Source organism: Nyctereutes procyonoides, unplaced genomic scaffold (genome assembly GCF_905146905.1).
Source record: "Nyctereutes procyonoides isolate TBG_1078 unplaced genomic scaffold, NYPRO_anot_genome, whole genome shotgun sequence".
In the NCBI taxonomy this organism is placed as follows: Eukaryota; Metazoa; Chordata; class Mammalia; order Carnivora; family Canidae; genus Nyctereutes; species Nyctereutes procyonoides.
Window position 1 is genome coordinate 75,944,647 of NW_026575140.1, and position 24,101 is coordinate 75,968,747.

The following is a 24,101-nucleotide window of genomic DNA, read 5'->3' on the forward strand; positions in this document are numbered from 1 at the left end:
TGGGAAACACTTCCTACGAGGTATAGAAGGTCAACAAGGCTTAGGAATCCCAATATACTTCTAATACATTTTCCAGGCTCATTTCCCATCGATCCAGCCAGCAAACATCTATTGCACCTGCCTACCAGGTATTAGAAAAACAAAGATGAAAACAGTTTGATCCATGGGGCCCCTGGGAGGCTCAGTGTTTGAGCATCTGCCTTTGGCTCAGGTTGTGATCCTGGGGTTCTGGGATAGAGTCCCGCATTGGGCTCCCTGCAGGGAGCCTGCTTCTCCTTCTGCCTGTGTCTCTGCCTCTCTGAGTCTCTCCTAAATAAATAAATAAATTCTTTAAAAAAGAGAGAGAGTTTGATCCTTACTCATGAGAGATTGGCACGAATAATGCCAAAACTAGATTATTATTCTGATATTATTAATACTTGCCAGCCATGGTGTGAATGCTCACATCTCTACTTAACAACTTCTCTTTTTAAGACTGTGGGGCCCCTTGGCATCCAAATAAACCAATCCAGATGCCCTCTTTGCCACATTTAAGCCTCCATATCTGTTTGGTCATCTCTTCCAACTTATTTTCTTTGGTATTAAAATAGACCTCAAAGAGGAGAAAAGATTTACTCCAAGTGTCACCATCACCCAAGGATCAATATTTTTTTTTAAAGATTTTATTTATTTATTCATGACACACACACACACACACACACACACACACTCACAGAGAGAGAGAGAGAGAGAGGCAGAGACACAGGTAGAGGAGAAGCAGGCTCCATGCAGGGAGCCTGATGTGGGACTGGATCCTGGGACTACATGATCACACCCTGGGCTGAAGGTAGGCACTAAACCGCTAAGCTACCCAGGGATCTCCAGGCCCAAAATTTATATGATGTCTTCCTTGGGCTCGCCACCGTTCCAAGCGCTTTGCACAGGTCAAGCGTGTCAAAGTCTCACACTAGCCTTCTAAGAGATAGCTCTTATTACCATCCCCGGTTTCTGTTTGAGAAAACGGAGACGCAGAAAAGCTAAGTAACTTGCCCCAAGACACACAGAGTGCCCAAGCCGGGTTTATTTTGACGCCTTATATCCATCCTACCGCCAGGTTGGTGACAAGGCTGTAAGGAAGAGGAATTCACTTGGAATTCCCAGGCCTAAGCACTTTGCTGGCAAGTTAGTGATCTGTGCGCTTGTTGCACGAGTGAGACTCAGAGCGTGCGGGGGGCGACTCGGTCTTGGCCTCTCCCCGGCGGCGCCCAGTAGGGATGCAGGCGCTCGGTCACCGGATGGGCTGTCCCATTGTTGGGGGGGGGAGGGGGATTAGTCAAAGGAGCAAACAAACAGGCGGACAGGGGCAGCGGCGGGCGGGCCTCACGTGACCACGAGGTGACCCTGCGCGCTCCGGCCCCCCGCGGCCCCCCAGCCCCGAGCGCGGGAGGGGACCCTCCGGCTCCCTCCAGGGACGTCCCTCGGGCCCAGCTCGGGTTCTGCGCTCCGTCCTCCCGGCCGCAAGGTGCCCCCAGACCCCCGGCTCCTCTTCCGCCGCCGCCGGAGCCTCGTCCTCCATCCCTCCCTCCTCCATCCCTCCCCGTCCCCGCCGCTTCCTGCTCCGGGGATCGGCGCTCTCGGCTCCGGGGCCCAGGCGCCCGAGGCTGCCCGGAGCTCGGCCAGGTAACACGTCCCCCCCCCCCCCCCGGGCCTGGGCGCCGAGGAGCGGGCTGCGGGCTGCGGGGGGGCTCGCGGGGATGCCCTCCGGCCGGGGGCGCGGGCTGCGCGCGGAGCAGGTGCACGGCCTCGGTCCGGGGGCCCCCGCCCCGCGCTCCTCCTCCCGAGTCCGGCCCTGCGACCCGAGCGGCCGGGACCGATCCGCCGCCTCCATACCCTTCCGTCCTTTCACCGAGAGCAAAAAAAAAAAAAAAAAAAGCCAACCCGAAATCCAGAGATGGAGTGACTTTCCCAAGGTCACAGACTCCTATCTGCCCCCTACAAACGTCTATTCTTTTATTTAAGTGTTTGTAAATAGACTACTGTTTCCTCTGTTCTGTTAGGGAATTAGGATTCAGGGAAGAGGACTCTAAAAATACTAATCAGCAGATCCAAATGAGCTGATCCGCATTACTGGCCGGTGACCCTGGCATTTAGAAGGAAATAAGCGAGGACGGTTCTTTTCACTCTGGGTACTTTGTATTTCTGGCCCTTGCTCTGAAAACTGGCCTAGATGTTTTACAAAATTTATCTCAGAACTCCTTGTCAGAACTGGGCCGGATTAGAGTTTTCAATCCTCTTTTCTTCTCTTTTTCCTTTTTTTTTTTTTTTAAACGGAGGCTCAAGAGGTGAAAGTGATTTGCCCACACTCTTAGGCCTAGTTAGAGGCACAGACGAATTTGGAACTCAGGACTCTGGTGGACACCTACTGTTTTCTTGAATAGAATCCTGATTTCAGATGAACTCTGTACAGAACTTGACCTTCATAAAGCTCTCTCTGGATAGCATTCTCGGGAGTGGTTTGTGTATTGAAGTGTGTTGGTCCACGGATACTATTTCACTTGTCAGAATAGGGTTAAGCAATAAGGGTAGCCATGCAGAAAATTCCTGCTGAGATGAGACAGATATCTAAAATGTTTTTGACTTTTTTGTTTGTACTTTCAATAGAAGAGCTAACGAGTATTCATAATAACATCCTGGTTATTTTAAGATCTTAGTCCTGTATGGCTAAATTGACTGTTACATCATTCTTGGCTTGATATATTTGTCATCAGTAAAAATTTCAAAGTGTAGCTTTCTGACTTTGTTTTATGTTTTTTTTTTTTAATATTTTATTTACTTATCCATGAGAGACACACAGGGAGAGAGACACAGAGACAGAGGCACAGGCAGAGGGAGAAACAGGCTCCATGCAAGGAGCCCGACATGGGACTTGATCACAGGTCTCCAGGATCAGGCCCTGGGCCCAAGGTGGCACTAAACCACTGAGCCACCCACGCTGCCCTGTTTTATGTTTAACTGAAGAACCACCTTAAGGATATTGTATATCTCATCAAAAATTTCCCACTTATACTTCTAAATCCTTCTGCTTCCTCCTGGGTCAGTCTTTGAGTTGGATTTCAAAACTGAACAGAACTAGGATTTTTTTTTCTCCTTCTGAAATTCCTAGACTTAGTTTAGTTCGCTATTCTGGTTTACCTCAAGTTTCGATTTTAATAGATAAACCCATGACCCAAATCCAACTTCAGTTGAGTTTAGTATCAGCTTCAAACCACATGAAACTGCTTTGCGTCATATGACCTCTAGCAGAAACCACAGGTGGCGGTACTGTTTTTTTCACGAGAGCTTCTTGTTGGGATTTTTGAAGCCTGAACCCATTATCTAATACATGTATTATATTACTCATGTTCATCATCCAAGGTCAGTGATCACTGGTGGGCTGTTATTGACATTTACTCATCATAACAACACATTATATCAGGCAGCCTACCAACTCAGAATATAGTTCCTGGTTTTCAGTTTACAGCTCTTACCAGTTATCTCTAAGGAACATGGAACCATAACCACAGCCACCCTTTAATAGAAGATCTTGGCTGTGTAGGTAATGAGAAGTGTTTCAGTGTAGGCAATGTTTTTGGACTATTCTAGAGTAGAAATGAAGATTATACGCAAATTGACTCAATGCTGTTTTCTTAGGGTACATACTTTGTTTTTCTGGTTTTGGTCTTTTCACATAGGATGGCATTAGCTCTGTGTCCGCAGGTGCTGTGCAGCTTGGGGGGCTGGCTCTCACTCTACATTTCTTTCTGCCGCCTGAATAAGCACCGAAGCTATGAGTGGAGCTGCCGGCTGGTAACATTCACCCATGGAATCCTCTCCATAGGCCTCTCAGCTTATATTGGCTTCATTGATGGCCCTTGGCCTTTTACCCACCCAGGTAGGTAGGAGACATTAGATGATTTTCTCTAAGGGATCTATAATTTGGGGGGTAGTCTTGGAAGGATGGGACATTTTCACAGAATTTGTACAATATTGAAGAATATTGAAGAATTATGAATTGCAATTTGTGTCAGGATTCTTTATTTTTAACTCTGATATTGTATATGTCCCTATTTCTGCTTTTTGTAACTCTCTACTTTTAAAACAAATTTTAGATGCTTGTTACATTGTATATAATCCACTGAAATATACAAAACATAAAGCCAATATTAACATCTTCCACCACTACCTCCAAACAGAAAGGAATGGACTGTATTACATATGCTTTTTGATAACCTGCAATTTTCACTTGATTGTATATTCAAAGGACATCTATGTATATAGATTTTTTTTTATCCTTAACCGTCATGTAATATTGTGTTGTATGGATATATCATCATTTATTTGACCAATGTCTCATTATTTGGGGCACCTATATTGATTTTTAAGCTGCTAGATGTACAAGTATTACCTCCTTAGAATAAAAAAGGTTGTATCCCCTTGAATTAGTTTGCTGGGGCTACCATAACAAAAAGCACAGGCCAGGGAACATAAACAACAGAAACTTATGTTTTCATAATTCTGCAGGCTAGAAGTCCAAGATCAAGTTGTTGGCTGGTTTGGTTTCTTCTAAGGCTCCACTCTTTTGCTTGCCGGTGGCTTCTTTCTTGCCATGTCCTCACGTGGTCTTCCCTTTTAATGTGTCTGTGTCCTGATGTCCTTATTTTATAAGGACAGCAGCCGTATTGGATTAGAGCCCATCCTAACAACCTCATTTTAACTGAATTACCTCTTTAAAGGCCTTTTCTCCAAATATAGTCACATTCTGAGGAATTTTGGAGTTAGGGCTTTGACATAAGAATTTAGGGGGTACAATTCAGGCCAGAAGTCCCCTAGGAGGGACACCTGGGTGGCTCAGTGGTTGAGTGTCTGCCTTTGGCTCAGGGCGTGATCCCGGACTTCCTGGATCAAGTCCCATATCGGGCTCCTTGCATGGAGCCTGCTTCTTCTGTCTCTGCCTCTCTGTGTGCTTCTCTCTCTGCCTCTCTCTGTGTCTCTTATGAATAAATAAACAAAATCTTAAAAAAAAAAAGGCTCCCCTAGGATATGATTTTTTTTGTTAATTCCTTAGATTCGGGATCCCTGGGTGGCACAGCAGTTTGGCGCCTGCCTTTGGCCCAGGGCGTGATCCTGGAGACCCGGGATTGAATCCCACATCCGGCTCCCGGTGCATGGAGCCTGCTTCTCCCTCTGCCTGTGTCTCTGCCTCTCTCTCTCTCTCTCTGTGTGACTATCATAAAAAAAAAAAAAAAAAGAATTATAAAAAAAAATAATTCCTTAGATTCTTTTTTTTTTTTTTTTTTAATTTCCTTAAAATCCTATGTGGAACTTCTGAGGTTTTCCTAAAACTATCAAACTGATGTGAAAGCAGCTATTAAGCTTTATGTCTTATATGAAGTTTTTAAATAGACTTGAATATGTCATGTCCTTATACTTGATTTTCTTGGGATTGGGAACACACTAATTTCTAGGGTTCTTTCTTTCCAGGGTCCACTTTCAAGAAGGGTGTGGTCACCAGTGTCCCAACAATCTAACCCATTAAGCTAAGAAAAAAAAAATTAAGATTTTATTTATATATTCATGAGAGACACACAGAGAGAAGCAGAGACATAGGCAGAGGGAGAAGCAGGCTCCCTATGGGGAGCCTGATGTGAGACTTGATCCCAGGACCCCGGGATCATGACCTGAACCAAAGGCAGATGCTCAACCACTTAGCCACCCACCCAATCTCTGAGAAACTGGGATTTTAATTGAAAGGACAAAATAGCTTAATGCTATGCTGCTCCATAGAGAGGACACTGAAATTGTGGCTGGCGCTCAGGCCACACATTGAGATCAGATTCATCAAAACAGCATTTCCCAGGCCTGTGACATTACTGGGTTTGATCAAGACCAAGGTTTTAGATTTTACTCTTTCATTCAAAGTCACTGGCCTGCCTTTGTTTTTGCTCTCAGTGGCTCAGGAACGCTTGGGAGATGTTGGAGCACTGTGCAAGGTAGCTCCATTCCCAGTGGCTCAGTTGGCTTCTGTCTTGGTTTATTTCAGGCTCGCCCAATACTCCTCTCCAAGTGCACGTTCTCTGTCTCACCTTGGGCTACTTCATCTTCGACTTGGGCTGGTGCATCTACTTCCAGTCTGAGGGGGCCCTGATGCTGGCTCACCACACACTGAGCATCCTGGGCATCATCATGGCCCTGGTGCTTGGTGAGTCAGGCACAGAGGTCAATGCAGTCCTGTTTGGAAGTGAGATTACCAACCCCTTGCTACAGATGCGCTGGTTTCTCCGTGAAACAGGCCACTACCACAGTTTCACTGGAGACGTAGTGGACTTCCTCTTTGTGGCCCTGTTTACTGGAGTGAGGATTGGAGTAGGAGCTCGCCTCCTTTTCTGTGAAATGGTCTCACCCAAGCCCAAGTGGTTTGTGAAGTTTGGAGGAGTAGCAATGTACGCCGTGTCTTGGTGTTTCATGTTTAGCATCTGGCGCTTTGCGTGGAGGAAAAGCATCAAGAAGTACCATGCCTGGAGAAGCAGGTGCAGTGAGGAGCGGCAGCTGAAGCACAACGGCCATCTCAAGACGCACTAGCCAAGCCTTTCTCCAGGTGATGCATTGGGTTTAGTCGGCCACGGGAACCGGTTGGAGACACGGCTATTAAAGAATCATGCTCACAACCAACTTAGCTTTCAAGAAAGGGCTAAACTCTTCAGTCAGCCTGGTCAGTTTTCGAGTGAAGCCCATGCCAGTATTAAAACACTAACGTCTACTGTGGCCCAGTTGTAGAAAGTGAGAATACTCGATGGTAGTTGGAGTAAATCAGGGCCGTGAGATGAGCAATTGCTGCATTCCTTTTAGCTTCTGGTGTCCCTGGGTCCTTTTGTCTCTGGGATGCCTGATGGCTAGATAGCTCAGGAAGGAATCTGAGAATTCCTTTGAGAATTTCTCCGAGAATTGACTTCTTGAACAAACCCTTATTCCTATTTTCCATGTAGCAATTTAAGTAAAGTCACCCCCTTTACTGTAAAGGGAGGGATTTTGGGGAAGATGCACATCTGGCATTCTGAGCTTTGGATCAGGGGACTGGATGTGCTTAAAGAAAGGGAAAGAGTTGTGAGAAAGATGGTGGTGAAACTGGCTGTGGTGGTAGGTCACTTCTTGAGCCCCTCTATACCAACTGTTGAGGGTCCTCAAGACACACCCCCAGGTTTGGTGCTTTGCTACGGGGACTCACATGACCCAGAATGTTGTCAAACTCCTGGCTATGATTAGTTACAGTGTACAAAGAGAGCAGCCAAGGGAAAAGGTGCCTGGGGAAGAGTCCAAGGGAAACCAGGCCCAAGCTTCCAGAGTCCTCTCCCACTGGGATCACCCAGGGTGTGCTTCATTGCTCTAGCAACAATTTGTGGCCATATGTGAGAAATGTCCAACGAGGAAGCTCATTAGATGCTCAGTGCCCAAGTTTTTTATTGGGGGCTGTAGGCAGCCATTGCCTGGCATGTAGCAAAATTCCTGACTCCCAGAAGGAACATACATGTTCATCATGAACCATTTTGTTTGCACAAACAATTTAAGCATGGTGACCATTATCAGCAATTCGTGGAGGGAGAGCTCCTGAAATCTACATTCCCAGATGCCTGCCCTTGGCCAACCTTGCAAGTTGGCCTTTCCAAGGACAGGAGTTCAGTCCTGCCCTGTTAACTCTTTTCTGTGCAAAAAGCAGAGAGCTAGAGCTTTGGATGAGAGATGAATGAGGTGTAGGCAGATTTACCGAGTCCTGCTGTACGGGTTCTGCTCTACCGGGAAAACTATGCCAATTCTCAGGGCTTTTGTGCATTAATCTCCCAGGCATGAGAGGCTGTGAGTGAATTCCATAGGGATTTACCATGTGGATTCCACTGTGCTTGAGATGACAGTTCAAGTTTCAACTCTGCTACACATACTGCAAACCAGAACCAAAGACTGAGGTGTGCTGGCCGCAGGGTGATGAGGCTAATTAAAAAAAAAAAAAAATCATATACATTCCCTTTAGCCCTCTTTACTACCTTTTCTTTTCTCTGAAAAAGGTGCCACTGTCTATAAAACATTATGACAAGGCTGGTCTTGGAAGGAAACAAAATATTTCTTAGTGCAATAGCCTCGAATCTCACCCAGGAAAAGGGACAATGTAAGTTTAGAACGAGAGGTTAGGAATCAAGACTTTCTGGGTTCCTTTAACTAATTTGGCTACTCACCTGCCAGATCATTTGAGCAGGTCACTGGTGTACCCTTTGTCTCAGTTTAAACTCTGTTGTGAATGAATGAAATACCCTGCTGTGTATTTCACAGCAACACTGTGGCATTTTATTAAGGGTTGTCTTTAATGTAGGATGTCTATGGGGGGTGGGAAATGAACTATTATTTATTTATTTATTTTATTTATTTGCTGTTTATTTATTTATTTGATTATGGATTATGTTATTTAGACCACTGGGGAGCGATCAACTCAGTGAGCAAATGTGTGGGGCTACTGAAGCCTAAGCCTGGGTCAGTAGGAAATCTCTATCCATTCTGTGGTCCCTGGTCATACCTAATGAGTGGTCCATGTGCAAAATGGATGTCACTGGCCAGGCATGACGTAGCGTTGGAACCGCATAAAGTCATCGTGGGTCTAGGAAAAGCAGTTTCCAAGGAATGTTAACAGTGGGTCTTTTAAAATGACTGTCAGCTGATTACTGAGTTTTGCTGCACATGGAAATAATCTGACAGTAGCGTCTCCGTTCTCTTTTCTTCTGTGATCAGTATCCCCAGAATGCTGGTGAGCTTCTTTCCAGCAAAACTGTGGTCAACGTTGGATGCTGGGGAATGCTGATTTTAGCAAAAGCCTAGTAAAAAAGAGTGGCTTGGCGCAGGAGCTTAAAAAAAGAAAAAGCTGGCTCTTGAATTTTGGCACAGTGCAACCTGTTCCATACCAGACAAATGAATAGGCTTAATCTGGTACCAATTTTTTTTTTCTTTTTACTCCTCAGAAGTGAAGGGATTGCAGATCTTGCTGTTTGAGGGGTACTCTCAAGGGAAATGTATGTAGGTTTCTTTTTGATTTTTGATTAGCCTAAATAATAAGAAAAGAAAAATTGTTCATTTTGGCTTTTCCTGATGTTTTACCTAATAACTATGAAGGAATCTCCCTGAGAGAAAAATGGGACATGAAGGTGAGTCAGCAGTTAAGATGGGAGTTTTAATCTTAGGTAAATGAAGGGCTAATTAATATGTGCTGTGGTCGGACAAAATGAAGTATTTTATTCATTCGCCTTTGGATTACTATGTAATAATTCCTAACACTGCTCAAGAAAGATTTATATTTCAGTGAGATTTGTACTAAATTTTATAAAAATAAACAATTTTTTTATCAACCCAGAGTCTGCCTTTGTATCTTTATTGTGGGTTTGCCAAGCAATTAGGAATAAAAGTCTTTTGGCTTGTAGAAGTGTTGACCCAAATTAATACTTATCTGTGAAATACCTCTTATCTGCTCTTACCATCAACCATCCCTAATACTGTTTACTTTTTTGGGCAACAATCTACATACAGAAAAAGTTTGCCAAAGAGATAGGAAGAACTAAATTTCTTTAATTTACCACCTATTTGGGCAGCTGCCTTGAAGATTTAAAAAAAAAAATTTTTTTAAAGATTTTATTTATTCATGAGAGACACACAGAGAGAGAGAAAAAGGCAGAGACACAGGCAGAGGGAGAAGCAGGCTCCCCACAGGGAGCCCGATGTGGGACTCAATCCTAGGACTCCGGGATCATGCCCTGAGCTGAAGGCAGATGCTCAACCACAGAGCCACCCAGGCATCCCGAAGATTGATTGATTGATTGATTATTTTGAGCAGTGTTAGAGGCAGAGGGAGAAGGAGGACCCCAAGCAGATTTCCTGCTGAGCATGGAACCTGACGATGGGGCTCAATCCCACAACCCTGAGATCATGACCTGAGCTGAAACCAAGAATTGGATGCTTAACCAACTGACAGGAACCCCTGGGCATTGCCTTGAAAATGATGTTGAATGGGTTCCATGAAGACAAGCGCCCTACGCTCTCTTCAGAACTGCGGTTAGAATGCCTAGAACAGTGTTAAGACATGCAGTAGGTCCTCAGTAAATGTTGAAAGAGTGGATGAGGATGTGGTTTAGAGTCACCACCCTGCCCCCACCCTCCAGGGGGGGAACCTCAAAGAGCATGTGCCGTGAATTGTGTCCCCAGTCTCATTTTTTTTGTAGGTAAGGAAGGAACTAATGACCATGGGGACTGTGTTCTACCTAGACTGGTATGATTCTTCTCAAGGTACTCCATAGATAGAGCTTTTAGAGCAGTCTAGAGCTACCAACAGCTCTAAAGAGGCTTTCAGGGATGTTTTTACCATTAGAGCTTTGTGGGTGAACATAGAGATTTTCATCATTGAAAAAAATAGTTCTGGAATGAATAACCACTGGCTTAATTAAATCCTTTGCTTACCATCTTCTGAAGCTTTCCCACAGCAAATGCCTCCTTTGCTCACAGCTAGAACTTTGGGTCTGTTTAAGTTTGGAAAGATCTTGAAAGCAGCCTGCCAAGAGGTTTTGTATGCAAGGAAGAGAAGGTGAATTAGGAAACTTTCCCAGTTTGTTTTATTCCTGAAGCTCAAGTAGTGAGACATTCTTGAAGGGAAGAGGAGAATTCATTTTTTTTTTAAACGCATGATTCGATGAGTCATTGGGTCCAAATAATTTCATACCTACCCTGTAAATTATTAGAATTTGGCAAAAACATATTTAGCATGTTTAAGAAAGGTGTAAGTCTGGGGGTGAAGTCTGCATTTTGGTTATTTTATATGGATGGAAGGAGCTCTCTTTCCAGTTAATAGGCAAAAAACCCCCCACACAATTTAATTACATGAGTTCTCAGGGTAGAATTATGCTAGGGTACACCAGCAGGTGGCAATGTATCCTGGTCTGATCCTTAGGAAAGTGGCTTGGAACCTTAATCTGCTGCTATTCTTTCCCAAAATAAACATTACAAAATTAGCTGGCTGTGCCTTGAACTTAAAAAAAAAAAAAAATCAAGCAATAAAGAGTCATCTTTGGCCTCTGTTTATCTTTTCCTTTTTTTTTTTTTCACCCCAACCTAACGTCAGCCTTAGCTCATGCATCTATTCAGGGATAATGATCTTTTCATGGACTGTTGCGGGTTGACTTTTTAGAAACAGCATGAAGAGGTAACTGTTTTCCTCTCCGCATCCCCTCTTTATTAAATTTGCTTTACCACTTGATGGCCACAGCGAGGCTGAGGACCCTCACCCACCCGTACAGGTCTGACTCCTGAAGCCCGAAAACAGGTAAAGGGACAGCCAGAGTGGACGTTGGCAGGCAGAACTGAACTATACTGTATGTGGTACTTAAATTGCTACACTATGGCATTATGCAATCATAAAACTACATGGATATCTAAATGTACCCGGGAGGAAAAAAAAAGAAAAAAGAAAAAAAAAGATAGGAGAACCCTTCAGAGACAACTGCAGCGCTTTCTACTGGATAAATACACTTCATTTGCTGCGGCACCATCTCTGTCCTCCGCAAGCTTGTGAAGTCGCTTTGGAAAAAGCATCATGCTTTCTCCATCTGGCAAATCATACATTTCTTAAAAAGATTTATCTATTTATTTATTGACAGGGAAAGGCAGAGAAACCTAGGCAGAGGGAGAAGCAGGCTCCCCGCCAGGGCCCCCAGGATCACGACCTGAGCCACGCAGGTGCCCCAAATCATACGCTTCATTTTTGCCAAGGTAGAAGCAGCCTCAAAGTAATGTTAGACCAAGAAATCCTGGGTCCAATTCCCAAACTCCCCCCCGCCCGCCCCCCAAGCCCTACACGCCTCCGTCCTCTAACTTCCCCTGGCAGCCAGCGCTTGTGCGCGGCGGCCCCAGACCTGGGACGAGGCCAGCAGGTGCCCCAGGTGAGCATCCGAGGCCAAACCCTCTCCCTGCAGGTCCAGGTGCCCGACAGCGTCCTTCGCTTCCAGCCGTCACCGATCTTTACGAGCTATCAGAGAATCACGACAAGTACAGTGCATTAAGGAATAAAGGTTTGCAGGGTAAGGGGGGCGGGTAGTGCCCGAGGAGCCTCCCGTCCGGGCCCCCTGGGGGCCGGGGGCCGGGGGCCGGGGCGAGCGCTCTCCGGCGGCGTCTCCGGGGGCAGCCAGACTCCGGCGCGCAGCTCCCCCGGGGGCCGGGGCCGACGAGGGGCGGTGGTGGGTGGGCCTCCGCGCCCGGCCGGTCCCCGCCTCCCTCCGCCCCGCAGAACTACTTTTCCGGCGGAGGCGTCCGCGCGGCCCTGGCGCGCTCCGCAAGGCGCAAGGCGCAAGGCGCGGGGGAGACGAGGGCGGCGGGCGGCGGGCGGCGGGGCGGCCCCGCGCGCCGCGGAGGGATCCCGGGTGAGGCGGCTTCCCGAAGTCAGAGGGGAGGAGGCCAAAAAAAAAAAAAAAAAAAAAAAAAAAAAAAAAAGTCGGCGGCGGGGGAGGGGAAGAGCTTGCTCGCGCTGGACGCGGCCGGGGCCGGGAAAGACAGAACCGGAACCGGAACCCGCGCGCGCGCCCGCGGCCGTCGTGCGCCCCCCTCCGCCCCCCCCCGCGGCCTCCTCCGCCCGCCGCGCGCGCTCCCGCGAGAGCTCCGCGACCCCGCGACCCGGCCCCGCGCTCCGAGTGGCCGCCGCCGCCGCCGCCGCCGCCGCCGCCGCCGCTCCCGAGGCCGGACCGGACGGGAACCTCCCGCCCCTCGCGGGAACGGCCGCCTACCGGCGCGTCGGGGAGGAGCCGCCGCCGCCGCCGCCCGCCGCCCGCCGCCCGCGCCGACTGCGGAAGAGTCCGGGCCTCCCGGGGATGGGGAGCAGCCCGCGGCGCTGAGACACCGGCTTCCCGGCACCTCCGGCCGCGGGAGCCCTGCCCCCGGAGCCCCAGGCGGCGAGGACGACGGCAGCGGCCCCCGGGCCGGGGGCATGGAGCGGCGCGAGCCCGGCGCAGGGCGGCCCGAGCCGCGGCCGGCGCGGTGGCCACGAGCGGCGGGCAGCCCCAGATAGACCGCCCGCCCGCCTGCGCCGCCCGCCCCGGGCTCGCGGACGGAGCCCGCCCCCCGCAGGGCCCGCGCCGGGTCCGGGGACGCCGCCCGCTCCCGCTGCGCCCCGACCCGCTCCCCTCTCCCCTCTCCCCGACCCCTTCCCGCCGGACGTCCTAGATGACTGCATGGAGTCTTGAGCCGGACTTCGGCGTCCCCTGCGGAGTCGGGCCTGGTCGCAGAGCAGCGGGGGTGGGGTGGCGGGGTTCCGTACCATGCAAGTTGGATAGAAGGAGGACCTCTCGCCAAGGGCCCCAATGAGCGGCACACAGCCCACTATCACCGACAGGTGGGTACGCAGCGCCCGGCCGGCCCGGCGAGCCCGCGGCCCCCGGCCGCCCCCGCCCCCGCCCCCGCCCGCCCCGCCCGCCCTGCCCGGCGCCGCTGACAGGCAGAGCAGGGACGCTCGCTCTGGGAGCTCCGCAGCTAGTCTGCGGCTGCTGCCAACTTACCCACTCGATCGAGTTTGGAAATGTAGCTGCTGCTGCTTTTTTTTTTTTTTTTTTTTTTTTGGAGAGAAACTTTTCTCCAGATTTGTCCGCGGATGGGGTAGGTACGAGCCACGGTCGCGGCGTTCTCCGGGGCGTGCGTGCACCGGGATCCGGCGCTTCTCTTGGAACCCAGAGGAAGGTCATTTGGGGTGAAGGTCAGCGCCCGACCTCGGCCGGGGGTATTGGTGCATCACCTATCGGTCTTCCTCCTGCCCCCCGCCGTGGTCCCCCCAGACGCCGTGTTTAGGTTTTAGGAATTGCCGTCTGTGGACTTCGTCCTGAGACGGCTGCAGGATGATTTTTGAGCTTGCTCTTCTTTGAATATTGAGCTGCGTAGTGTTTATTATCTAATCATTTTCCAGAATGTTGAAATTACTAGTAGATCTCAGGCTCCTGATGGAGCTAAAAAATAAATAAATAAAAAAAAGGTGGGGGGGGCGCGAGGGAGAGTCATGGGGTTTGATTTTAATTGTTACATTTTTCGTATTTCATCTCCCAGAAGCTTTTGCATTCAAGAGATACAAACCCTAAGCGAATTAGGTAGTTAGAAGCATGGCAGGTGGATGTGTTGAGTTCTGTGAGTCCTTTCTGCTGCTTATCTGTGTTGCCTGGTGGTTGGTGAATTGAGCTCAGGCTATGTGGTTTTAAGTGGAGCTTCTTTACTCTTAAGGGTTATTCTTTGGAATATTGGTTTAAACAGTGAATTCCTTTTACTGTATTTTATGTCTCAATTTCATTATGACCTTGTATCCTGGTTCCAAATTTCAGCCAATCTTTTTTTTTTTTTTAAGTCCGTATTCAGACTATTACATCATTTAAAAAAAAAAAAGATCAAATAACTGAATTAGGGGGCAAAACAAAGCACTTTGATGAAAAGTGCAACAATAGTGCTCTTGCAGAAAATGTGGAGTTTCCTAATACAGAGTTTCACCCAATGGTCAGACTCATTTGTTGATTTTAAAAGGGCCAAATTCCATTATCATACCATAACAGCTACTCCAGAAACAGAACTTCCTCTTCCTGTTGATGCTTTCCAGTGTCACGTGAATGTTCACCTAAAAGATTCCATTAAGTATTTAAACTATATTCGTTGCGTATTTTTTTTAAATTAATTTTAGTTTTCAACTTTTCTGATTGTACCCGTAACAACAAGTAGCAACAGTGCTTATCTTTAATTTCTTTCTATCATCCCCATCCCTTTTCCTTTCAGGGTGTTTTGCTACTGAGAAATCATGTTGTGTTTTTATTTTCCTGGTTCATTCACTTCTTGGCCTCTGTATGAGCCTTTAGACAAGAAGTCTTATTAGGGACTAATGTAGTATTAGTAGTTTTTACTGTGGTACTAGGGGTGCTTAATTTTGTAGAAACAGAACCAAGGGTCACTAGCTCATTTCACAAGAGAACCACTTAATAGTGCCCACTTAATAACCTTCCTCTCTGCTTCTCAGAGATTTTCTTCCTTTTTCTATTATCTTGAAATTAAATATTGGGACTTTTTTTTTTAATAACTTAGATGAGATACAGATATACAATAAATATGTAGTCAGTGGATGTCCTTTGCCAGGCCCCGTGCTAAGCACAAAAGATTAAAAGACGAGTATTCTAAGTATAAGATGAATCTGCAAATTGGTTTGGGTATTGATGTCCTTGAATAAGTTCAGGTGTTGGCTCATGTTACGTACTTTTTAAAAAAGAAAAACACCTTTAAAAACCACTTAATTTAGAAGGCATTGCCAAGACATTGTGGATACCTGTATCTTAGAAATTTGCTACTAGTTTTATTTTTTTTAACAAGATTATTCTTAGGTGACTATTACATTTTCTTTAAACACATCTTCCTACTCTGTAGATATCAAGCATCCATTTGCTGGCTAGGAGAGTAGTTGTCCCTGATTTAAATATATGTTGGGGTGAAATCCGGAAGCGCGCCTAAGTTTAGTGTTATTTTTTTTCCCAGGGTACCTTAACAAAGTTATGGGTACAGAGTAGTTCTTAGCTGCTTCTCTGCTATGTCTACCCCATTCTTGTTTCTCACTGTCTAATTCCAGTGTACTGTAGGTGTATTTTGCTGATTCTAGAGCTATTGGCAAATTAACAGTGCCAGTGTAGCTTTTTAAAGATCCTTTCAAGTTTGAAGTACTGTATGTGGTATGGCTTTGTTTGGTAGAGTGTGCAGACCCACCAGGCCAGCTGTGTGAGTTAGAGTTCTTTCATTGTGGTGCTTCTGACTACAGAGTCTGTCTGTCCTCATTTGAAATCAGACTAGCTGGTTTTGGGCGTTGTTCTGTTTTGCAGTTTGTGGCAGGCGACACATGGCTGAACAAGATAAGAAGGGTTTTATTCTTGTGTTAGGGACGTGCTGGGGCTGGGATGGAATTCAGCTATGTTTAGGCTCTGATTGGTCACTGTGGATACTCAGAACTCTGTTATATCCTGTTATTATTTTACAGTTAAATTAACACAGTCATTTTATTCCCTTTTCTTCCTCTTCATCTTCTACTCTCCAGACCCCTCACCCCATTTTCCCCCTTTTTAAAAGGTGTACTTATCAATTTAAAATCCAAACTATGTTTATGGTAACTACTGTTTTTATAGTGTATCTGAATAGTGTTGTGGTTTTGTTTTTTTTTTTTTTTTTTTTTTTAACCTAAGCAGCTAATGAATACCATCTAGTGTTTTGCTTTGTAACTTCTGGGAGACGTATAGTTTTCCACTTTTAGAATCAGCACTTGAAAAGTTGTATTAGCATCTGATCGCTATTTTTCAGTTTGCATCAATTGCTATATTCAGTCCTAAAAATACGTCCTAATTCTTTGCAGTCCTCTTAGGTGCCTGTCTTCTGTTCCTGAGAGTTTAGGGGGTCTTACGGCACTTGGAAATTCTTCTGAGAGAGAGAGAGGAGAGTGCTCTTTCAGTGGACTCCCTAAACCGTTTCAGGCTAGATTCTAGAACAGTGAGTTTTCAGGGACGATACAGGTAGGGTTTTGTTTTAAGTGTCTTACTTGAAATAAATGGATCTTTGTCTGGTCTAGGACTTAGGGGTTTTGTTGTTCTGATTGACAGATAAACAAAGGTTTTTAATATATTGGCATTTTCTTAGTACTGAGTTCAGGTCTAAGCTTGTTTAATTGAAGCAAACTTTTGGTGAGTATGCAAACTTGTGACTTTACATGTGTATACCCAGTAATTGGCATTTTCATCCAGGATACTTTTTCTGCCATCATTGCCATATAATGCTTTTGATTAGAAAACAAAACTAAACAACTCCTGTATGTGTGCTGTTTTCAAGGTTGTCTGAGTCATCTGCAAGGTTAGATTATTTGTAACGTTTACTTGTAAAGTCGGTCATTTGATAAACACAAAATTGAGATTAGGGACCAGGATCCCAGAGCTAGCTTTGTATTCAGTTTAATGTTCTTTTCTCCCGGTACGGTATAAAATCCTGATTCATACAGACGTGCAATAGTACATTCACTTGTACGCTTTTACATGAGTCAACAGATACAGTACAAAGTAAACTTTTTAAAAAGTGCAGAGCTGTCGTCTTCCTGATTAATGGTACATTTATAAGATGTTCGTATTTGTTTAGTGAGGTGACAAGAGAATCTATTTGAATCACTGTAAAAATATGGTAACCTGGTAATGCTCCCTAACACATTGGTGGTTTCAAGTTAAAATGTAGTAGATAACATTGAGTTAACATACAGGATTTTTTTTGACTAAGTTTGAAGTTTCAGTGAAATTTGAGGCAGACATTGATGAAATCCATAAACGGTGGATTTTACATATTTTTCTGTGGACCATTTTGATTCCAGAGAAAACAGTCAGAAAATCTTTGAGTAAACATGTGGTGGCCTCTTCTGAAAGCCATCTCGAAATGGGTATGAATTGCCGACCAAACTGGTGTGGGTCACAGAAAGCAGGATATTTTAATGGTTTTTCGAGAGGTCATCGGAGAGACTTTTATATCGTGGCTGTCTGACAAAATTACTAGAAATGTTTCTTATCATGTTATTGTTTATCTCCTAGAAATTGACCATGTCACATTTTCAGGAACAGGGAGCTGGAGCATAATAACTTCTTTCTGTCTCTGTTAAAACTTGATGATGTTTTAAAGCCTCATTTGAAGACATTCTCTCTTCTTCCCTTTTAATGATTTAAGAGTCCTCAAAATAGTGACATTTGAACTGAAATTTTAGAATGAGCAAAATTATAAATATTTTGTTTCTTTTTGAGTAAAATACTCTTATGTATGTAACAATATCTTATTATAGTGTAATTCTTTAACACTTGCAATATTTTCACTCCACATAGGGCAGATCATCCTTAACATTTAGACAACTTATACTGTTTTAAGTCAAGATCATAAAACTGGAAAGGACGATTTTAACCTAGATCTTCTGACTTTCAAGTCCTCTTTCTACTTTAAATTATTGTCTTACTATGTGTATTATTTTTTCTGTCCTACTTTACTTTTGTAATTTTCCAATCTGGCCAAGTTAGAGTTGGATTTTTCTCTTAGGGGATGCTTTCTAATGCCTTACCTATTCTAGAGGGTCAAGTTCTCGGCACTTCCTCACGAGACTGAACAGTAATCTGATAGATCTAGTAGTCAGGAAGTTTTTCCTGATCTTTAGCTCAGACTTTTAATTTGTCCTCTTACTTGTATATACTTGCTGTAGCAGGCTAAATAATGCTGTCCTCCCATGTTGTGTTTATACGACTCTAAATGGTTCAGACAGTTACCCAGCACCGTTTCCCTACCCCCACCCTTATTCTTTGCTTTGCCAAGTTGTATGTTCTGTTGATTTGTTGTCTAAAAATCACCCTGTCCCTCCTAATGTTTTATTAGCTTTTCCCTAATTGCTCTCTTAGTACAGAGTTTTTTTTTTCCCCCTTAGATGTGCTCCTAGGACCAAATATAGTATTCTGTATTTTATCTTTACCCATATCCTAGAGCAGCAAGTTCCCTCTTAAGTTTAATATAATTCAGGGGGTCTTCAGTTTTCTCTAGGCATAGCCCAAAATTAGGGCTAAAGAGATTCTCAAGTTTATTTTAATTCACTTTTATGTTAGTTTTTAGAATGGATATGGGAGATGTTGCGATCAAATAAATTTATACGAACAGCATAGTTACTAAATCAGCTAAGCAATTACTTGCATTATAAAAGGCTTCTTTACAAAGTGATTCTTTAAAATATGAGTGCCCCTAATGTAACAAGTGTTATCATTATCAATTATGTGACAGATGGGTAGCAAACAAAAATATTAAGTGTTAGGAGCCATCCTTGGTTGAAAATCAATCAGAAATGAAGATAAGACATCTCTGAACTTGTAAGTAAATGAAGAGATGTGATTGTAGCTCTAAAGTATCTGTTGCAATGTGGTGATACATCTGGAAGTTGTTATTTTTTACTTTTTAAATTTTTTTTGCAGTGGTTTTTCAATCTCACCTTAAATTGTATGTCACTTTTTCCATTTCTTTTGTATATTGAGTTTTACCTTTTTTTTGTTCCCCCCCCACATATGAGTGAAAAGAACTTGACCTGAAAATACTTAGCATTATTTTTCCAGTGAAATACACTATTGTTAAAATTAACATAACATTTTACTTTTTTGCCACTGTATTTATAAGAGCTGTTACTAATGATGAGACCATAAAAGAAGGAAAAAGTGCATATTTAAATTATTATAAAATGCATAAGAGTATAGAACTCTTGAATATTTTATTGGTAGGATTTTTTCATCGATAGCAACTTAGTTTAAAATTATTTAAATAGATGTCTTTGTTCTTTTGTATTTTGCTAGTGATTTTGTTTCCTCAAACTTTAGAGTTTTGGTGAGATGCCAAAGTTAGGGCATTTTACTTTTTCAACTGAGAATATGTGGAGTACCGAGATAGCCATATATGAAAGATTTTGTGAGACAGCTTCTAACTCCAAGAGAACCTTATGAAGCTAGTGCCTTAGGATAATTTTTAGCTTTTTGATTCTGTGCAGGTACCACATGATGGTCTGAAGGTCAGAGGCTTTGCCTGAATTGCACAAGCATACATTATTGACTTTCAGGAAAAGAAGAAATACACTATGTTTACCTTATTGAATTAGCATGTACCAATGCAGCTGACAGTTTAGATTCATACCAAAACAGGATCTTTTACTAATTCAAAAGCTGAATCTTGTTTTTTGAGATCATAGTCACATGATAGGCCTGGGTAGCTTCCCAGTGTTGAAAGACAAGCCAATCTAATGGCCAATGAAAAATTAGATTTCCTGTCTTGGGACTATGAGTAACAATTCATGAAAAAATTCACAAAAAAATTTAAGAAAACCTGGTTTACTCAATGCTTAGCAATTAGCCACTTGTTACACTGCTTTTTCTTTAATATTGTAAAGCCTGTTGTAGTCATTTAAAGCTATTGCTCAGAGACTACAATTTTGGTCAAATATTACATTTAAATGCTGATGTTAGGTTCACACCCTCAAGATATCAAAGAGAATTTTGTAGGTAGTCTTTGGCTTTAGAAAATGTAGATTTGGGCAGCTCTGGTGGCTCAGCGGTTTAGTGCTGCCTTCAGCCCAGGGCGTGATCCTGGAGACCCAGTATCAAGTCCCACATTGGGCTCCCTGCATGGAGCCTGCTTCTCCCTCTGCTTGTGTCTGCCTCTCTCTCTCTCTCTCTGTCTCTCATGAATAAATACATAAAAAAACTTTAAAAAATGTAGATTTTATATAGTTGAAAAACTGGAATTTCATTGTCTTCTGAAGATGTTACATGTGAAATTGAACATGTAATGCAGAAGTTGGCTGGTGTTGTCTAGACAGAATAACAAGTCCCTCAAAATACAGATTGTTCCCAGCTTACAGTGTTTGACTTCAAGATAATGCAGAAGTGATATGCATTCCTTAGAAATGGTACTTTGAATTTTGATATTTTTCTAGGCTAGTAGGCAGTACCAGTACTCTCTCTTGATGCTGGTTAGCAGCAGCAAGCCCACTGCTCTCATCCTTATGATCGTGAGGGTAAACAACCAATATATTTAAAACCATTCTGTACCCATATAATCATTCTATTTTTTACTTTCAGGACAGTATTTAATGCATGAGATATCTAACACTTTATTATGAAAGTGGTTTATAGGGTTGTCAGATGATTTTGCCCAACCTTAGGCTGAGAGGTGAGTGTTCCGAGCACAGTTCAGGTAGGCTAGGCTAAGCTGTGATGTTCAGTAAGTTATATGTATTTAGTGTGTTTTCAACTTATGATATTTTCAACTTACAATGGATTTTTTGGGATATATCTCTATTGTAAGTTGAGATCGATGTCTACATTTAAATGTATATGGAAGGTCTCATGAAGGGGCTTAGACATACCTTTCCATAGATTTTGGATGGGTTATCTTCCTGTGTCCCACACACAAACTGGTATGTGGTTTGCCCTGTACAGTCTCTGTGGTTTATTCAGAGGAAGTGGTTCTTGTGGGTGAAGGTCTGATCTTTTCAGAGATTGTTGGTGGCACATGCACCGTCAGCTTATTTCCTGTTTTATTGGCTGTTTGGGCAAGACCTTCTCAGAGCAAGTACTGCTGAAGGGGTATTTAAACATTTTGTAGTGGCAGGATAGATGGTTATAATGTATAATATCTACCTCTCAGGTGATATGAGGGTTAAATTAATGTTTGTGAAATGCTTTGAGATCCTAAGATGAATAGTGCAGACCTATTCCTAATCATGTTTGCAAGTTGCAGCTATGTTCAGATATTGCTCAAATTTGTGGAAAAACATGTTCCTGCAATAAAGAATTGCTGTGTGGACCTTGACTTCTGTAACCATTCAAGTGTTGTTTAATCACTGTAAGAGTTACAGTTAGAATTTTTTCTTTTTCTTTTTTTTTCTTCTCTTTATAATTTTACCCTACATGGGTTAACTTAATGGAGTAGATACTTCATTTATGGAACTAATTAATGCTTTTTCACAAAACTTAATGGTTCGAACATACTTCTTCTCTAGTTTTAAATGGTATACTGAAATAATAGAATTTAGAGAATTTTCTTTGAGATCAGCGGCTGTACCACCCATATACAAAACCCTTTATTGGCTTTGCTGGAACCTTAAAAACAAACTGATTGAATTGCAAATGTCATACTTCTAATTTTTTTTTTTTTTGGACCTTGCATACTGTATCCTTTGCCACTTTAGAAAATTAATAATTTTTTTTGGTCTATCTTTCAAAACATCCTTACAAGTACAGCAGTCTATCATTTTAATATTCTTCGTACCTAGTCCATAGTAGGTATATATATCAGTTTCTGCTAGCTTGTGTTACCGTAACACCAGCTTCAAATTTTAGTGGCTTAAAATACTGGTTTATTTCTTGCTTACATTACACCTTGTCATCTGTGGATTGGCTGCAGCATTTTCAGAACCCTGGCTGAAGGAGCAGCCTCTGTCTGGGATATGTCATTTGCATGGCAGAGGGAAAGAGCAGGAAAGCTGATGCAAGCGTGCAGTGGCTCTTAAAGCTTCTCCTCAGTCATGGTGTACATAAATCATGTCATTGGCCAAAGCAAGTCAAATGGTCAGGCTCATTGTCACTGTGCCAGGGATGAATATTCCTCCCACAGGTGGTGTTGCAAGTCACATAATGATGGGTAAGGATGTATAATTCTCTTAGGGGAAGGGGAGAGTAAAAAATTAGGAATAACATAGTCCACCATGCTTACTAGATGGGTTGTTTTCAATCTGTATAAGTTTTATTTTATTTTTTATTTTTGTTTTTATTATTATTTTTTAATATTTATTTGTTCATGAGAGACACATGGGGGGCAGGCGGGCAGAGACAGAGGCAGAGGGAGAAGCAGGCTCCACGTAGGGAGCCCGATGTGGGACTCAATCCTCCGTCTCCAGGATCAACGCCCTGAGCCAAAGGCGGCACTAAACCGCTGAGCCACCTGGGCTGCCCAGTTTTTTTTTTTTTTTTTTAATGGAATATTTCAAACATACACAGAAGTACAGAGAATAAAAGTATGATGAACCTCCATGTCCCCATAATTAGCTTCAATAATTATCAGTGCATGGACAGTCTTGGTTCATCTGTTTCCTTGCCCTGCTTCTCCATCAGATTATTTTGAAGCAGTTTCTGGATACTTCACCCATAAATACTTCACTAAGTATCTCTGAAAAATAAAGTCTGAAAGTGCGACTTCCTTTAATCTTGCTGTCTAATAGTTTGAGGTAATGGTACTAGGGACTGACAGGTGTCAAGTAGGAGAGGATGTTCATGGAGTGTATCTGCAATTTGACAGCCAGAAACCTGTTTTGATTTCATTTTGAGTATTTCTGGAGGATGCTTATAGAGAAGAATGTCATCTGTTTTTCCAGAACCTCCTCTTCTCCACTTCAGTGTGTGTGTGTGTGTGTAGCAGAACCAGGTAATTAACCCCTGGAAAAAAAAACATTGCAACAGATTTGATTTGCAGGAGGTTTCATTTCTCACTGAGCCTCTGTTGGAATGATGCCAACTGAAAGGAATCCCAGCCCTTAATGGCTCTAAGTGTTCTGGGAGTTCCCAGTGATGTTATTTACTCTGAAGGAAAAACATCAGAACCATTTGTAAAAATCTTATATTCACCTATCCTATTTGCTGTGCGGAGAAAGGCTATATCAATCTTTAAGGAGGTTCCTGAGATGATCCAAAAGTAAGGGAGAGAGTCTGTCCAACTGTGGTTTAGAAATAATGAAAGCCACTTGCCACTGCTTAGGTTAGTTGTCTAAGGGATATAAAGCCTCCATTTTGACTCAAGACTTTACAGAGGTTATTATCACACAGTGTGATATAATAAGTATACTTGTCATTTCTTCATTATGCATCCAGGATCATCAGCTTCACAGGAAATTCTTTGGGGAAAGTGTTATGTAATCAACAGTGGGAAGCAAATTAAACAGAGTCCCTTCATCAGTTTGTAGATTGGCAGGTGACAGTGAGGTGATCAAGGAGGATTTATCCAGACCAATGAATAAATTATATAAAACATGAAAGTACTTTATTTTAGTAGAGTACTACTAGCTAATTTTGTTTTCTTGATGGGCTTCTTTCACTGTGCTTAGAGACACTTAGGTTAAAATTATCTTTCTAGGTATTAAAATGGTTTGTTTTCTTTAATTAAGTTATATTGTTAGTCTCATTTCAGAATCCGTTTAGTAACTGCAGTAGAAAATGCTTGGCTTGTAAAATCATTGGCTTGTAAATACAATTTTTATTTAAATTTGAGTTTTTCTTGGCATTGAACTGATTCTGGCTTTGGTTGCTTGGGACAATATAGTCTATTTAAAATGTAAATAGTTTTTTCCCATGGAGAATAACTCTTGGACTTTGCCATTGTTCGTTATTTTTCTGTTGCATCACAATAGAAAAACATTCATTTTCAGAGATAATTTGTTGGTACCTTTGTCAGAATAATATATTTGTACTTCAGTTGTATTT

At 43.4% G+C, this 24,101-nt stretch overlaps 2 protein-coding genes across 3 annotated transcripts in view; both read left to right on the top strand.

Moving 5' to 3' along the window:
* The first annotated feature begins 1,478 nt into the window (after window positions 1-1,478).
* On the top strand, window positions 1,479-9,356 carry TLCD5 (TLC domain containing 5). Of its 2 annotated transcripts, none has more exons than XM_055305884.1 (3): window positions 1,479-1,659; window positions 3,736-3,910; window positions 6,059-9,356. In XM_055305884.1, exon 3 carries the CDS (start codon window positions 6,163-6,165, stop codon window positions 6,595-6,597), a length of 435 nt encoding a protein of 144 aa, XP_055161859.1. In that variant the 5' UTR covers window positions 1,479-1,659; window positions 3,736-3,910; window positions 6,059-6,162; the 3' UTR covers window positions 6,598-9,356. The 2 variants fall into 2 exon arrangements, with proteins under 2 accessions (XP_055161859.1, XP_055161858.1); XM_055305883.1 differs by having other exon boundaries at window positions 1,607-1,659; window positions 3,711-3,910.
* A 3,940-nt stretch (window positions 9,357-13,296) lies between these two features.
* Window positions 13,297-24,101, top strand: part of ARHGEF12 (Rho guanine nucleotide exchange factor 12) — a 150,429-nt gene continuing 139,624 nt past the window's right edge. The window contains 1 exon segment of the mRNA XM_055305875.1: window positions 13,297-13,417. Coding sequence (XP_055161850.1) covers window positions 13,386-13,417 — 32 coding nt within the window. The 5' untranslated portion in view covers window positions 13,297-13,385.